Here is a 14,661-nt window from a genome sequence, read left to right on the forward strand (position 1 = left end):
TGCTTATAAACATGCATTAACTTTCAGTTATATAAGAACTCCAGTGAATCTGCCTTCTCAATTAATGTTATACAAATTCTTCACACTATATTTTCATCTGACCGTGCTGTTCTGCTGCTCAGACATGACACGCTGATGCTGACTTGTGAGCCTCTGCTGGCTCATATCCTTCACCTAAGTCCCCACCTCCCTAGAAGCTTACAATGAGGTCTCCTCCTTGAAATGCTGTGACCAGTCTGTACACTTACGGGCATGGGATTAATTTCACCTCTTTAGGCATGCATCAACACTTAAAATGAAAAGTTCCTTAGTAAAGTAAGGATCACTTCATTGTAGTTACCGTGGAAAGAAAAACCTGTTTCCTGCTCTGATCTCTAACACCTCAACCTCCCCGTAGAGCCTCACAAGGGCTGAGAAAAGCCAGATGCCATTAGAAATAGTATTGCCCCTAATAAAATAGAATGGCTATCCCTGCCTAAACCTTGACTTCCTAAAGCTTGGAACACTTTTTCTTCGTTGAGCCCCTTCCTCGCTGCTGTGCTGCAATCCAGTGAAGGGGGTTCAGCCCCCTTCACTGAACCTTTCCCCATCTCTTCCAAACCATCTGTTTCTGAGGAGTCCTGTCCTATAGAGGTCTTTCTTCCAACCAGATTTCTCCTGCACCTTTTATTCCCACTTGCAGAACTCCCATGTACAAGTTTCTTTATTGCCTAGTTCTTTTATTTGCTCATCAAAACCCACATCTAACATAAACAAAAAAGTGTGGAGTATGCACATGACACAAACACACATAGCCATGTATAAATACACATACACACATCCCTCAACATAAAACCCTTTGTGGCTCATATATTTAAAAAGACATAAAAAAAGAACTGAAGACAACCATGTGTGATCTCTTAGCAGAATAGATTTATTATTTGATTGCTTGCAGAATAAAGCCTATCCTTGAAAGCTCCGAATCATGAGCAGTGAGCTCAGTGGTATCTGGAGGACAGGGCACTGGCCACTCCAGTCACCATCTTCTGCCAGGAAGCCTGCACCTCAGGGGTGAATTCTTTGCCGAAATGGATTGCCAAAACGGTCACCAGCACATTTCCCAGGAGCTGTTGAGATGAAAGGAGACAATAAAGATGAACCCATAGTGAGCTGAGAGCTCCAGCCTGGCCTCCAGATAACTACACACCCAGCTTCCACCCAGAATCAAGCCTATGTTAACTTCCCTCAAAGCCTGAGATTTTGCCTTCCCATTAAATGCAAGTAGTTGTTCTTCTTGCAGCACTAGTCACTGGCCATAATTTAAATCTTGTTATCTTCTTGCCACCATGAACCCTGTATGCTGTAGGCTGAAAACGTTAAAAGAAACACATGCTCTCACACACACACAAACACATGCACACACACACACACACGCACACACACACACACAGCTGACTTTCAAAATCTACTTCAGCCCAAATGTTTCAATTGTTCCTCACCCCTGGACATACTTTGCCCCCATCTGGAATTAAAGGATATAAGTTTGTAATGAAGCATTAGCAGCATTTTATATGTGTCCAGCTGATATAGGAATAGCCTTAGCAATATGTGTTTGGCCACCAAAGTTCCCCACTTTGACTGAGCCAATATATGCCTTCTGCCTGCATCTTTTTAATGACCATACTTGTCCTGCCTCCAGATAGATGTTTTAAAACGAATAACAAAAATAGGGGAAAGATTAAAGTTCTTTCTACCGGAATCTAATAAAGAAAAGTCATTTTCCTCATTTCCACCTCTGTATTCTCAAAGTCAAAATTGTCCATCTAGATTTTTAGAGGCACTCCTTAGGCCCTAAAACATTGCCACTGGGTCTCAGCCCAGTTAGTCCTCCGCAGTTCCTTCACTCCCAACCCCAGTATCTTCAAACAGCTCACACCCTGCGGGTAGATTCAGCTGTGCTCAGATCAATACTCAGTTGTCTAAGTTGCCTCGAGACTAAAGGCAACAGTGCTGAAACATCTCCTGGACTCACCTTGAAGTTCTCGGGATCCACATGCAGCTTGTCACAGTGCAGTTCACTCAGCTGGGCAAAGGTGCCCTTGAGATCATCCAGGTGCTTTATGGCATCTCCCAAGGAAGTCAGCACCTTCTTGCCATGTGCCTTGACCTTGGGGTTGCCCATGATGGCAGAGGCAGAGGACAGGTTGCCAAAGCTGTCAAAGAACCTCTGGGTCCATGGGTAGACAACCAGGAGCCTGTGAGATTGACAAGAACAGTTTGACAGTCAGAAGGTGCCACAAATCCTGAGAAGCGACCTGGACTTTTGCCAGGCACAGGGTCCTTCCTTCCCTCCCTTGTCCTGGTCACCAGAGCCTACCTTCCCAGGGTTTCTCCTCCAGCATCTTCCACATTCACCTTGCCCCACAGGCTTGTGATAGTAGCCTTGTCCTCCTCTGTGAAATGACCCATGGCGTCTGCACTAGGAGCTTATTGATAACCTCAGACGTTCCAGAAGCGAGTGTGTGGAACTGCTGGAGGGTGCTTCCTTTTATTCTTCATCCCTAGCCAGCCGCCGGCCCCTGGCCTCACTGGATACTCTAAGACTATTGGTCAAGTTTGCCTTGTCAAGGCTATTGGTCAAGGCAAGGCTGGCCAACCCATGGGTGGAGTTCAGCCAGGGACCGTTTCAGACAGATATTTGCATTGAGATAGTGTGGGGAAGGGGCCCCCAAGAGGATACTGCTGCTTAATTTTTTTTATAGCCTTTGCCTTGTTCCAATTCAGTCATTCCAGTTTTTCTCTAATTTATTCTTCCCTTCAGCTAGTTTCCTTCTCCCATCATAGAGGATACCAGGACTTCTTTTGTCAGCCTTTTTTACCTTCTTGTCTGTAGCTCCAGTGAGGCCTGTAGTTTAAAGCTAAAGCATGTACCAATTTTTGAAAAGTTCAGGGATTGTGAAATGTGTTTCAGGCATAGGTCCAGGATTTTTGACGGGACAAATCTTAGTCTCTTTCAGTTAGCAGTGGTTTCTAAGGAAAAAGTGCTATACTTCTTTTTGGATATACTCTTTGTGACTTTTGCCATTATGTCTTAATTTCTCAATAGTGCAGTGAAAACAATTTCTATAAAGCCACAGTTTCAGCGCAGTAATAGATTAGTGTTACATAATATAAGACCTAATGCTTACCTCAATATCTACTTATCCGTACCTATTTGAAATAAATCATGACTGTTTCATCGTAGAAAAATATTTGATTCCATATTCAGGTATGTATGTATACACCAGATGATGTGTATTTATCACTGGATAAGTGTCTGTGCTGGCTGATGACCCAGGGTTTTGGTGTAGCTCTTCTATGCTCAGTAAAGATGATGGTAGAATGTTCTTTGGCAGGTACTGTGGATTAGAATTAATTATCTTGTATAAATGCTAGGTTCACTTCTCAGGGAATCTTACTCTAAGACATAAGACGTGTGTGTGCATGGAAAACAACTCTAAAGAGGCAAGGGTTGTTTTTATTGACTAATAGTCCACACACTATGATAACTCGAATATTAGTGTACTTTAGACAGCTTTATTTCTAACACAGTGCTGTTTCTGACATATTGGACCATTAACAGGGTAGGAAGTATTTATGCTGGTTTTTTGGTTCTGTTTTGCTTTTGGTTAGTTTGTTTTTGTTTTTCTCTGAAAGTGATCCATGATCTCTAACCTTGCTAGATTATAATGCCAGAAGCTCTGGAATTCTGGCTTATTGGAGGCAAGCTGTATCTTCAAATTAGTTTATCCCCTAAGCTATCAGGTTGATTGAAATTATAATAATATTGGTGAAATTCTTTCATCCTTCATGATCTTGTGTAAAGCTTATATCTGCTCATTGATAAAGACGGCTAAAAGGCCAGAAAGATACACATTTACCCATGTAACAAGCCTGCACATCCTGCACGTGTACCTTGGAAATTAAAATGAAATGAAATAAAATTAAAAGGAAAAAAATGTCATGGCAACATCAGGAAGTTATCTTTTATGGTCTAAAAATGGGCAGCATAAATAATCTACCCCTTGTTTAGCATACTATTGAAAAATAACAATAAAAATCGGCAACCAGCAGCCCTTGGGTCTACTCTGCCTATGAAGTAGCCATTCATTTATTCCTTTAATTTTTTATAAACTTGTTTTACTGAAAAAAAAAAAGGACAAAGAAAGAAAGTGCGAATTGTGAAATGGTAGTGAGTGATGGCATTTGAAGTGGGTCCTTTATGATTTGATGGAGCCAGGCAGAAGACGTTTGGAGAAAGAAGTTCCTGAAAGTAGGAAGGGCATGTAGAAAACTCTGAGGCTGAGGAAAAAAAAGAAAGAAAGAAAGAAATATAAAGAAAGAACTTGACATTTCACTGTAGATAAACACATTACAAGCCTAAAGTACGTTGAAGAAAAAATGGAAATCAAAGTTAGACAGAAGGGCTCAGGCTTACTATTTGCGTCTTACAGATGAGAGTAGTAGAGTTGGTATTTTATTCTGAAACACAGAGGACAAGTGGAGATTTGTAAACCTGAGATAAACATGGTTTCTAATCCACTGAACACCGAAGCTTATTTTTTTCTCTTTCTTCATCTGCCTTACTTAGTGCAAGGTGCTATAACAAAATAGCATAGACTGGGTGACTTCAACAACAGAATTTTTTCTCACATTTCTGCTGGTTCCTGGTCAGGGCTCTCTTCCTGGGTTGCAGGTGGCTGACTTCCCACTGTGTCCTCACCAGAAGGAAGAGAAATGGCTAATCTCTCTGCTTCTGATGAGGAAAATAATTCTATGATGGGGATCTGCTCTCATGAGCTCATCTAAACCTGATTACTTTTCCAAAGCCTCCCCCACAAATGGAGCCAATTGGGAGTTGGGGATTCAGCATGTGAATTTCCTGGAGACACAAGCGTTAAGTTCATAACACCATCACATTCAAGTAAACTCTTGCTTATAAACATGCATTAACTTTCAGTTATATAAGAACTCCAGTGAATCTGCCTTCTCAATTAATGTTATACAAATTCTTCACACTATATTTTCATCTGACCGTGCTGTTCTGCTGCTCAGACATGACACGCTGATGCTGACTTGTGAGCCTCTGCTGGCTCATATCCTTCACCTAAGTCCCCACCTCCCTAGAAGCTTACAATGAGGTCTCCTCCTTGAAATGCTGTGACCAGTCTGTACACTTACGGGCATGGGATTAATTTCACCTCTTTAGGCATGCATCAACACTTAAAATGAAAAGTTCCTTAGTAAAGTAAGGATCACTTCATTGTAGTTACCGTGGAAAGAAAAACCTGTTTCCTGCTCTGATCTCTAACACCTCAACCTCCCCGTAGAGCCTCACAAGGGCTGAGAAAAGCCAGATGCCATTAGAAATAGTATTGCCCCTAATAAAATAGAATGGCTATCCCTGCCTAAACCTTGACTTCCTAAAGCTTGGAACACTTTTTCTTCGTTGAGCCCCTTCCTCGCTGCTGTGCTGCAATCCAGTGAAGGGGGTTCAGCCCCCTTCACTGAACCTTTCCCCATCTCTTCCAAACCATCTGTTTCTGAGGAGTCCTGTCCTATAGAGGTCTTTCTTCCAACCAGATTTCTCCTGCACCTTTTATTCCCACTTGCAGAACTCCCATGTACAAGTTTCTTTATTGCCTAGTTCTTTTATTTGCTCATCAAAACCCACATCTAACATAAACAAAAAAGTGTGGAGTATGCACATGACACAAACACACATAGCCATGTATAAATACACATACACACATCCCTCAACATAAAACCCTTTGTGGCTCATATATTTAAAAAGACATAAAAAAAGAACTGAAGACAACCATGTGTGATCTCTTAGCAGAATAGATTTATTATTTGATTGCTTGCAGAATAAAGCCTATCCTTGAAAGCTCCGAATCATGAGCAGTGAGCTCAGTGGTATCTGGAGGACAGGGCACTGGCCACTCCAGTCACCATCTTCTGCCAGGAAGCCTGCACCTCAGGGGTGAATTCTTTGCCGAAATGGATTGCCAAAACGGTCACCAGCACATTTCCCAGGAGCTGTTGAGATGAAAGGAGACAATAAAGATGAACCCATAGTGAGCTGAGAGCTCCAGCCTGGCCTCCAGATAACTACACACCCAGCTTCCACCCAGAATCAAGCCTATGTTAACTTCCCTCAAAGCCTGAGATTTTGCCTTCCCATTAAATGCAAGTAGTTGTTCTTCTTGCAGCACTAGTCACTGGCCATAATTTAAATCTTGTTATCTTCTTGCCACCATGAACCCTGTATGCTGTAGGCTGAAAACGTTAAAAGAAACACATGCTCTCACACACACACAAACACATGCACACACACACACACACGCACACACACACACACAGCTGACTTTCAAAATCTACTTCAGCCCAAATGTTTCAATTGTTCCTCACCCCTGGACATACTTTGCCCCCATCTGGAATTAAAGGATATAAGTTTGTAATGAAGCATTAGCAGCATTTTATATGTGTCCAGCTGATATAGGAATAGCCTTAGCAATATGTGTTTGGCCACCAAAGTTCCCCACTTTGACTGAGCCAATATATGCCTTCTGCCTGCATCTTTTTAATGACCATACTTGTCCTGCCTCCAGATAGATGTTTTAAAACGAATAACAAAAATAGGGGAAAGATTAAAGTTCTTTCTACCGGAATCTAATAAAGAAAAGTCATTTTCCTCATTTCCACCTCTGTATTCTCAAAGTCAAAATTGTCCATCTAGATTTTTAGAGGCACTCCTTAGGCCCTAAAACATTGCCACTGGGTCTCAGCCCAGTTAGTCCTCCGCAGTTCCTTCACTCCCAACCCCAGTATCTTCAAACAGCTCACACCCTGCGGGTAGATTCAGCTGTGCTCAGATCAATACTCAGTTGTCTAAGTTGCCTCGAGACTAAAGGCAACAGTGCTGAAACATCTCCTGGACTCACCTTGAAGTTCTCGGGATCCACATGCAGCTTGTCACAGTGCAGTTCACTCAGCTGGGCAAAGGTGCCCTTGAGATCATCCAGGTGCTTTATGGCATCTCCCAAGGAAGTCAGCACCTTCTTGCCATGTGCCTTGACCTTGGGGTTGCCCATGATGGCAGAGGCAGAGGACAGGTTGCCAAAGCTGTCAAAGAACCTCTGGGTCCATGGGTAGACAACCAGGAGCCTGTGAGATTGACAAGAACAGTTTGACAGTCAGAAGGTGCCACAAATCCTGAGAAGCGACCTGGACTTTTGCCAGGCACAGGGTCCTTCCTTCCCTCCCTTGTCCTGGTCACCAGAGCCTACCTTCCCAGGGTTTCTCCTCCAGCATCTTCCACATTCACCTTGCCCCACAGGCTTGTGATAGTAGCCTTGTCCTCCTCTGTGAAATGACCCATGGCGTCTGCACTAGGAGCTTATTGATAACCTCAGACGTTCCAGAAGCGAGTGTGTGGAACTGCTGGAGGGTGCTTCCTTTTATTCTTCATCCCTAGCCAGCCGCCGGCCCCTGGCCTCACTGGATACTCTAAGACTATTGGTCAAGTTTGCCTTGTCAAGGCTATTGGTCAAGGCAAGGCTGGCCAACCCATGGGTGGAGTTCAGCCAGGGACCGTTTCAGACAGATATTTGCATTGAGATAGTGTGGGGAAGGGGCCCCCAACAGGATACTGCTGCTTAATTTTTTTTATAGCCTTTGCCTTGTTCCGATTCAGTCATTCCAGTTTTTCTCTAATTTATTCTTCCCTTCAGCTAGTTTTCTTCTCCCACCATAGAGGATACCAGGACTTCTTTTGTCAGCCTTTTTTACCTTCTTGTCTGTAGCTCCAGTGAGGCCTGTAGTTTAAAGCTAAAGCATGTACCAATTTTTGAAAAGTTCAGGGATTGTGAAATGTGTTTTAGGCATAGGTCCAGGATTTTTGATGGGACACGTCTTAGTCTCATTTAGTAAGCATTGGTTTCCAAGTAAGAAGTGCTGTACTTATCTTTGAATATACTCTCTGTGGTTTTAGGGCATTATCTCTTAAGTTCTCATTAGTGAATGAGAAAATCCTATAAAGCAACAGTTTCATTGCAGGAATAGATTAATGTTATGTAATATAATATAAGACTGAATCCTTACTTCAATATCTACTTATCTGTACCTATTTGAAATAAATCACGCCTGTTTCATCTCAGCAAAAGCATTTTTTTTTATATTCAGGTATGTATGTAGGCACCCGATGATGTGTATTTATCACTGGATAAGTGTATGTGCTGGCTGATGACCCAGGGTTTTGGTGTAGCTCTTCTATGCTCAGTAAAGATGATGGTAGAATGCTCTTTACCAGGTACTATGGATTAGAATTAATTATCTTGTATAAATGCTAGGTTCACTTCTTAGGGAATCTTATTCTAAGACATAAGACATGTATTTGCATGGAAAACAACTCTTAAGAGGCAGGGACTGTTTTATTGACTAATAGTCCACACCCTGTGACAGCTGGGATGTCACTGTAGTTTAGACATCTTTATCTGTAACTCAGTGCTGTTTCTGACATATTGGCCACTTAACATGGCAGGAAGTATTCATGCTGTTTTTTTCTTTATTTTTTCTTTTGGATTTTTATTTTTTGGTAGGTTTGGTTTTGCTTTTGTTTTTTCTCTGAACTTTATCCATGACCTTGGTAGATTATGATGTCAGAAACTCTGGAAATCTGGCTTATTGGAGGGGAGCTCTACCTTCCCCTAACCTATCAGGTTGATAGGAATTATAATAATATTGGTGGAATCCTTTCAGACTTCATAATCCTGTGTAAGGCTTATATCTGCTCAAAGTGTTAGGCGGCTAAAAGACCAGAAGGATACATGTTGACCTGTGCAACAAAGCTGCACATATTGCACTTGTTCTTTGGAAGTTAAAATAAAAGTTGAATAAGAAAGGAAAGAAAAAGATTTGTCAACTTATCAGTATCTTCCAGTTACTCACATAATAATAAGTGACTTCTCTCAATCTAAGGATGGGTGAGAAAGATTTTTATTGGTATGCTGGTACAGATTATAGAGACTGAGGTGAACCCAAATTAGGGTCTCTTTAAGATAGGGGATCTGTGAGATGGGTGTGTATAGATCTTTGACCATATCTGAGAATCTGGTTGGGTTCCATTTGTAGAGCCTGAGCCTGACCTTGAAGAATGTGTCAGAGACTTGTGTCTAAGCCCGCTAAGGCCTAAACAAGTGAATCTTTTGAATCTCTCTTTTTTTTTTTTTTGAGACGGAGTCTTGTTCTGTCACCCAGGCTGGAGTGCAGTGGTATGATCTCGGCTCACTGCAACTCCTGCCTTCCAGGTTCAAGCAATTCTCCTGCCTCAGCCTCCCAAATAGCTGGGATTACAGGCACTTACCATCATGCCTGGCTAATTTTTGTATTTTTGTAGAGATGGGATTTCACCATGTTGGCCAGGTTGGTCTTGAACTCTTGACCTCAGGTGATCTGCCTGCCTTGGCCTCCCAAAGTTCTGGGATTACAGGCGTGAGCCACCACTCCCAGCCTCTAAACAAGTGAATCTTAATTGCTCCTCCTCAGACTAAGGAATATCTAGGATCCCTCATGTTTTCAAACAACTTCCCCATTTATCCAAAAACCAAGGCAGTGTTCTAAAAGTCATGTATAAACCCTTATTTCCTCTTATGCTTTTGAGGCAATATCTTTTAAGAGTTTGTTGATTTCTCCTTATCCATAACTGTCTTATTCCTCGATTTTTCCTATATCATTGCTTCTGACATTGATTAAATCCTCACTGATAAAACTGTTTCTTTACACAAGCAATTTCAAGTGTTTTCAAGCATTCATTCCCATGTATTTTCAAACATTTGTTCAGCAAATATCTGTTAAATAAATGTCATAATTTTTAAAGTAGTGGGCATTTAAGTTAAATAAGTCAGAGAATAAAACTTTCCTCTGAAGATTATAATCTAGGTAGAACATACATAAAATTAATAATTAAGTTAAACAACAAAATAATTTCAGATATTATCAACTAAGAAGGAAATTAAGGAGAAAGTATTCGAACAGAGGCAAAATGACAGAAGGAATCTGCCATGGGAAGGCATTGCCAAATAAAGTTTAGAAGCTGAAATAGTAAATTCAAAGCTCTGAAGCAGAAGAAAACAAACTCCTGCTGTGCCAGAGAGTTAGACAAAGAACCAGTGCCGTTGATATGTAAATAGTAAAGTGGAGAATAGCAGGTGGTATTGTTTCAGGGAAGCATAAACCTAAGGACATAAACTTGTCCTCAGTGGTAGGGAGTGAGAAGCCATTATAGAATTTTAACTCTGGTAATGACATAATCTCTAAGCAATCTGTACTATTGGCTGGATTACTATTCTAAGAATGACCTGTTTCTCACAACTGTTTTGCTTAAAAAGCCCTTATTGCCTGTGGACAATTATTAGTTATTCTTTCAACTATTAAAAATCTTGTCATGCAGATGTGTGTGTGTGTGTGTGTGTGTGTGTATTCATTATGAATTTGCTTTCAATTAAGTTATCTTGAATTGGCAATATCTAAATCTAGATATAGCTCCCTGAGGGGTAAAGAGCGTATCCACTGCCCACCCCTCAACATCACGTCCTTGACTCCTTGATATCAAAGGGCAGTATAGTTTTGGGGGACAAGAAAAACAGAGAGAGAGAAAAAAAGATTGATTAAAAATGCATATTACCAACAAATGAGAGGATGACGGCAGATGGGAGGCAGCAGAAGTAGATTGCAGCTCCCACTCGGATGCACAGAGCAGCATGTGAAGTCTCGCATCAGGAATTTTTGTTGCAGAACCACATGCAGAAATAAATCAAGAAAGCTGAGAGAACGCACACACCCTCTGAAAGAAGCAGATTGCTCCTGCAGGACCCGGGAAACACCCCAAATATTGTGAGTGCCCAAACTGTGGAAGTGGAAAAGGGGGACCGTCCACCCCCAAACACACATCCTCACTGGGGAACCTGAAGATCTAGACCACAGGAGAAGATTCTGACCTTACCTGGAGCTGAGTCAATTTAGAGGGCCAAGCAAAATACAGGGGTAGAGGAAGCAGCGGGAGAAGCCCTGTGGGCTCTCTGGGTCCCCTAGGAAGCCATTTCTGCCTTGCCTCACAGGGGTCATTTGGGAGGGCTGCCAGAGGAACTGGGAAAAGATGACGGGAAAAAGAAAATCTCCACCTGGCCAGATCTAGGGGCTGGGCAGTGGGGGGTTTGGTGGGGGGACATGAATTTGGTGTGCAGACTCCACTGGCAGGGAAGTAGGACAGCCCTACTTGGTTTCGCAGCTGGTAGCCTGGGGCAAGTTCTCAGCCTTGCTCACTGACTGCATGGAAACAGATTTGGTGCTGTTGCGGGGGAGGGTGCACGCTGGAAGTGAGACCAACCTTTTGAGTTGCATGGGAGCTGGGCAAGTCACGTGACTGCTTGCTTTCCCCCACTTTCCTGCTGACCTGCATGACACAGCAGAGGCAGCCATAATTGTCCTAGGAACATAAATCCATTGACCTGGAAACTACACCCCCATCCCCCCACAGTAGCCACAGAAAGACCTGCCCAAGGAGACTCTGAGCTCAGACACGACTAGTCCTGCCCCCACCTGATGGTCCTTCCTTACTCACCCTGGTAGCTGAAGACAAAGGGCATATATTCTTGGGAGTTCTAGGGTGCCCCAGCCCCCCCAGCCACCACCACCTGACTGCCTCTGCTGATGCTTTCTAGGAAGTGCCACCTCCTGGCAGGAGGCCAACCAGCACAAAAATAGTGCATTGAACAACCAAAAGTAAGGACCCTCACAGAGTCCATTTCATCCTCTGCCACCTCCATTGGAGCAGGTGGTTGTATCTATGGCTGAGAGACCCACAGATGGTTCACGTCACAAGACTCTGTGCAGACAAACCCCAGTACCAGCCTGGAGTCTGGTAGACCTGATGGGTGGCTAGATCCAGAAGAAAGATAACAATCACTACAGTTTGGCTCTCAGGAAACCCCATGCCTAGGAAAAGGGGGACTGTGCTACATCAAGGGAACACCTCATGGGACAAAAGTCTCAGCCTTGAGGCCTAGACTTTCCCTCTGACAGAGCCTACCCAAGTGAGAAGGAACCAGAAAACTAACTCTGGTAATATGAAAAACAAGGTTCTTTAACACCTCCCAAAAAATCATACTAGCTCACCAGCAATGCATCCAAACCAAGAAGAAATCCCTGATTTACCTGAAAAATAATTCAGAAGGTCAGTCACTAAGCTAATCAAGGAGGCATCCAAGGAAGGTGAAGTCCAATTTTAAAAAAACCAAAAATATGATACAAGAAATGAGGGGAGAAATCTTCAGTTAAAGAGATAGCATAAATAAAAAACATTCAAAACTTCAGGAAACAATGGATGAATGGATGCACTTATAGAAATGCAAAATGCTCTAGAAAGTCTCAGCAATAGAATCCAAGCAGAAGAAATTCAGAGCTTGAAGACAAAGTTTTTGAATTAACCCAATCCAACAAAGACAAAGAAAAAAGAATAAGAAAATATGAACGAAGCCTCCAAGAAATCTGGGATTATATTAAACAATCAAACCTAAGAATAATCAGCATTCATGAGAAAGAAGAGAAATCTAAAAGTTTGGAAAACTTATCTAGGGAAATAATCAAGGAAAACTTCCCCCACCTTGCTAGAGACCTAGACATCCAAATACAAGAAGCTCAATAAACACCTGGGAAATTCATTGCAAAAATATCATTGCCTAGGTACATTGTCATCAGAGTATCTAAAGTTATCTAAAGACAAAGAGAACCTTAAGAGCTGTGAGGCGAAACTACCAGGTAACCTATGAAAGAAAACCTATCAGATTAACAGCAGATTTCTCAGCAGAAACCATAAAAGCTAGAAGTGAATAGGGCCCTATCTTCAGCCTTCTTAAACAAAACAATTATCAGCCAAGAATTTTATATCCAGTGAAACTAAGCTTCACAAATGAAGAAAATATACAGTGTTTTTCAGAAAAACAAATGCTGAGAGAATTCGGCACTACTAAGCCAACACTACAAGAACTGATAAAAGGAGCTCTAAATCTTGAAATAAACCCTGGAAGCACATCAAAACAGAACCTTTTTAAAGCATAAATCCCATAGGACATATACAACAAAAATACAGATAAAAAGATATACAGGCAACAAATAGCACGAAGAATGGAATAGTACCTCACACCTCAATACTGATGTTGAATGTAAATGGACTAAACACTCCACTTAAAAGATACAGAATTGCAGAATGAATAAGAATTCACCAACCAGTTATCTGCCGCCTTCAGGAGACTCACCTAACACATAAGGACTCACATAAACTTAAGGTAAAGGGGTGGAAAATGACATTCCACACAAATGGACACCAAAAGCGAGCAGAAGCAGCTATTCTTATGTCAGACAAAACAAACTTTAAAGAAACAGCAGTTAAAAAAGACAAAGAGGGACATCATATAATGATAAAAGCCCTTGTCCAATGGGAGAATATTACAATTCTTAATATATATGCATCTAATACTGGAGATCCTAAATTTATAAAACAATTACTACTAGACTAGACAGCAACACAATAATAGTGGGGGACTTCAATACTCCACTGACTGCACTAGGCAGGTCATCAAGACAGTCTACAAAGAAACAATGTATTTAAAGAACAAATGGACTTAACAGATATTTACAGGACATTCTACCCAACAACTGCGGAATACACATTCTATTCATCAGCACATGGAACTTTCTCCAAGATAGGGCATATGATATGCCACAAAACAAGCCTCAATAAATTTTTAAAAATTGAAATTATATCAAGCACTCTCTCAGACCACAGTAGAATAAAATTGGAAATCAACTACAAAAGGAACCTTCAAAACCATGCAAATACAGGGAAATTAAATAACCTGCTCCTGAATGATCATTGGGTCAACAATGAAATCAAGACGGAAATTTAAAAATTATTTGCTTTGAAAACCGGCACAAGACAAGGATGCCCTCTCGCCACTCTTATTCAACATAGTATTGGAAGTTCTGGCCAGGACAATCAGGCAAGAGAAAGAAATAAAGCGTATTCAAATAGGAAGAGAGGAAGTCAAATTGTTTCTGTTTGCAGATGGCATGATTGTATATTTAGAAGATCCTGTCCTCTCAGCCCAAAATCTTAAGCTGATAAACAGCTTCAGCAAAGTCTCAAGATATAAAATCAGTGTGCAAGAATCACAAGCATTCCTATACACCAATAATAGACAAACAGAGAGCCAAATCATGGGTGAACTCCCATTCACAATTGCTGCAAAGAGAATAAAATACCTAGAAATACAACTTATAAGGGATGTGAAGAACCTCTTCAAGGAGAGCTACAAACCACTCACTGCTCAAGGAAATAAGAGAGGACACAAACAAATGGAAAAACATTCCATGCTCATAGATAGAAAGAATCAATATCTTTAAAATGGCCATACTGCCCAAAGTAATTTATAGATTCAATACTATCCCCATCAAGCTACCACTGACTTTTTTCAAAGAATTAGAAAAAACTACTTTAAATTTCATATGGAATCAAAAAAGAGCCCATATAGCCAAGACAATCCTAAACAAAAAGAACAAAGCTGGAGGCACGATGCTACCTGACTT

At 41.5% G+C, this 14,661-nt stretch overlaps 2 protein-coding genes across 2 annotated transcripts; both read right to left on the reverse strand.

Moving 5' to 3' along the window:
- Nucleotides 1–888: 888 nt before the first annotated feature.
- LOC134759281 (hemoglobin subunit gamma-2) lies at nucleotides 889–2,501 on the reverse strand. Its single transcript, XM_063710786.1, has 3 exons — nucleotides 2,357–2,501; nucleotides 2,012–2,234; nucleotides 889–1,106 (listed from the first exon to the last, which is right to left on the reverse strand). The coding sequence occupies exons 1-3, from the start codon at nucleotides 2,446–2,448 to the stop codon at nucleotides 978–980; spliced, it is 444 nt and encodes a 147-aa protein (XP_063566856.1). The 5' UTR covers nucleotides 2,449–2,501; the 3' UTR covers nucleotides 889–977.
- A 3,357-nt stretch (nucleotides 2,502–5,858) lies between these two features.
- On the reverse strand, nucleotides 5,859–7,427 carry LOC115933478 (hemoglobin subunit gamma-2). Its single transcript, XM_031007632.3, has 3 exons — nucleotides 7,308–7,427; nucleotides 6,963–7,185; nucleotides 5,859–6,057 (listed from the first exon to the last, which is right to left on the reverse strand). The coding sequence occupies exons 1-3, from the start codon at nucleotides 7,397–7,399 to the stop codon at nucleotides 5,929–5,931; spliced, it is 444 nt and encodes a 147-aa protein (XP_030863492.1). The 5' UTR covers nucleotides 7,400–7,427; the 3' UTR covers nucleotides 5,859–5,928.
- Nucleotides 7,428–14,661: the final 7,234 nt, after the last annotated feature.

Source organism: Gorilla gorilla, chromosome 9 (assembly GCF_029281585.2).
Source record: "Gorilla gorilla gorilla isolate KB3781 chromosome 9, NHGRI_mGorGor1-v2.1_pri, whole genome shotgun sequence".
Classification (NCBI taxonomy): Eukaryota; Metazoa; Chordata; class Mammalia; order Primates; family Hominidae; genus Gorilla; species Gorilla gorilla.

Coding starts and splice junctions, on each gene's coding strand:
- LOC134759281 (XM_063710786.1), bottom strand. CDS start 2,448: ATGGGTCATTTCACAGAGGAGGACAAGGCTACTATCACAAGCCTGTGG. Junction 2,235..2,356: donor GGAGGAGAAACCCTGGGAAG/GTAGGCTCTGGT, acceptor TCAATCTCACAG/GCTCCTGGTTGTCTACCCAT. Junction 1,107..2,011: donor TGGATCCCGAGAACTTCAAG/GTGAGTCCAGGA, acceptor TCATCTCAACAG/CTCCTGGGAAATGTGCTGGT.
- LOC115933478 (XM_031007632.3), bottom strand. CDS start 7,399: ATGGGTCATTTCACAGAGGAGGACAAGGCTACTATCACAAGCCTGTGG. Junction 7,186..7,307: donor GGAGGAGAAACCCTGGGAAG/GTAGGCTCTGGT, acceptor TCAATCTCACAG/GCTCCTGGTTGTCTACCCAT. Junction 6,058..6,962: donor TGGATCCCGAGAACTTCAAG/GTGAGTCCAGGA, acceptor TCATCTCAACAG/CTCCTGGGAAATGTGCTGGT.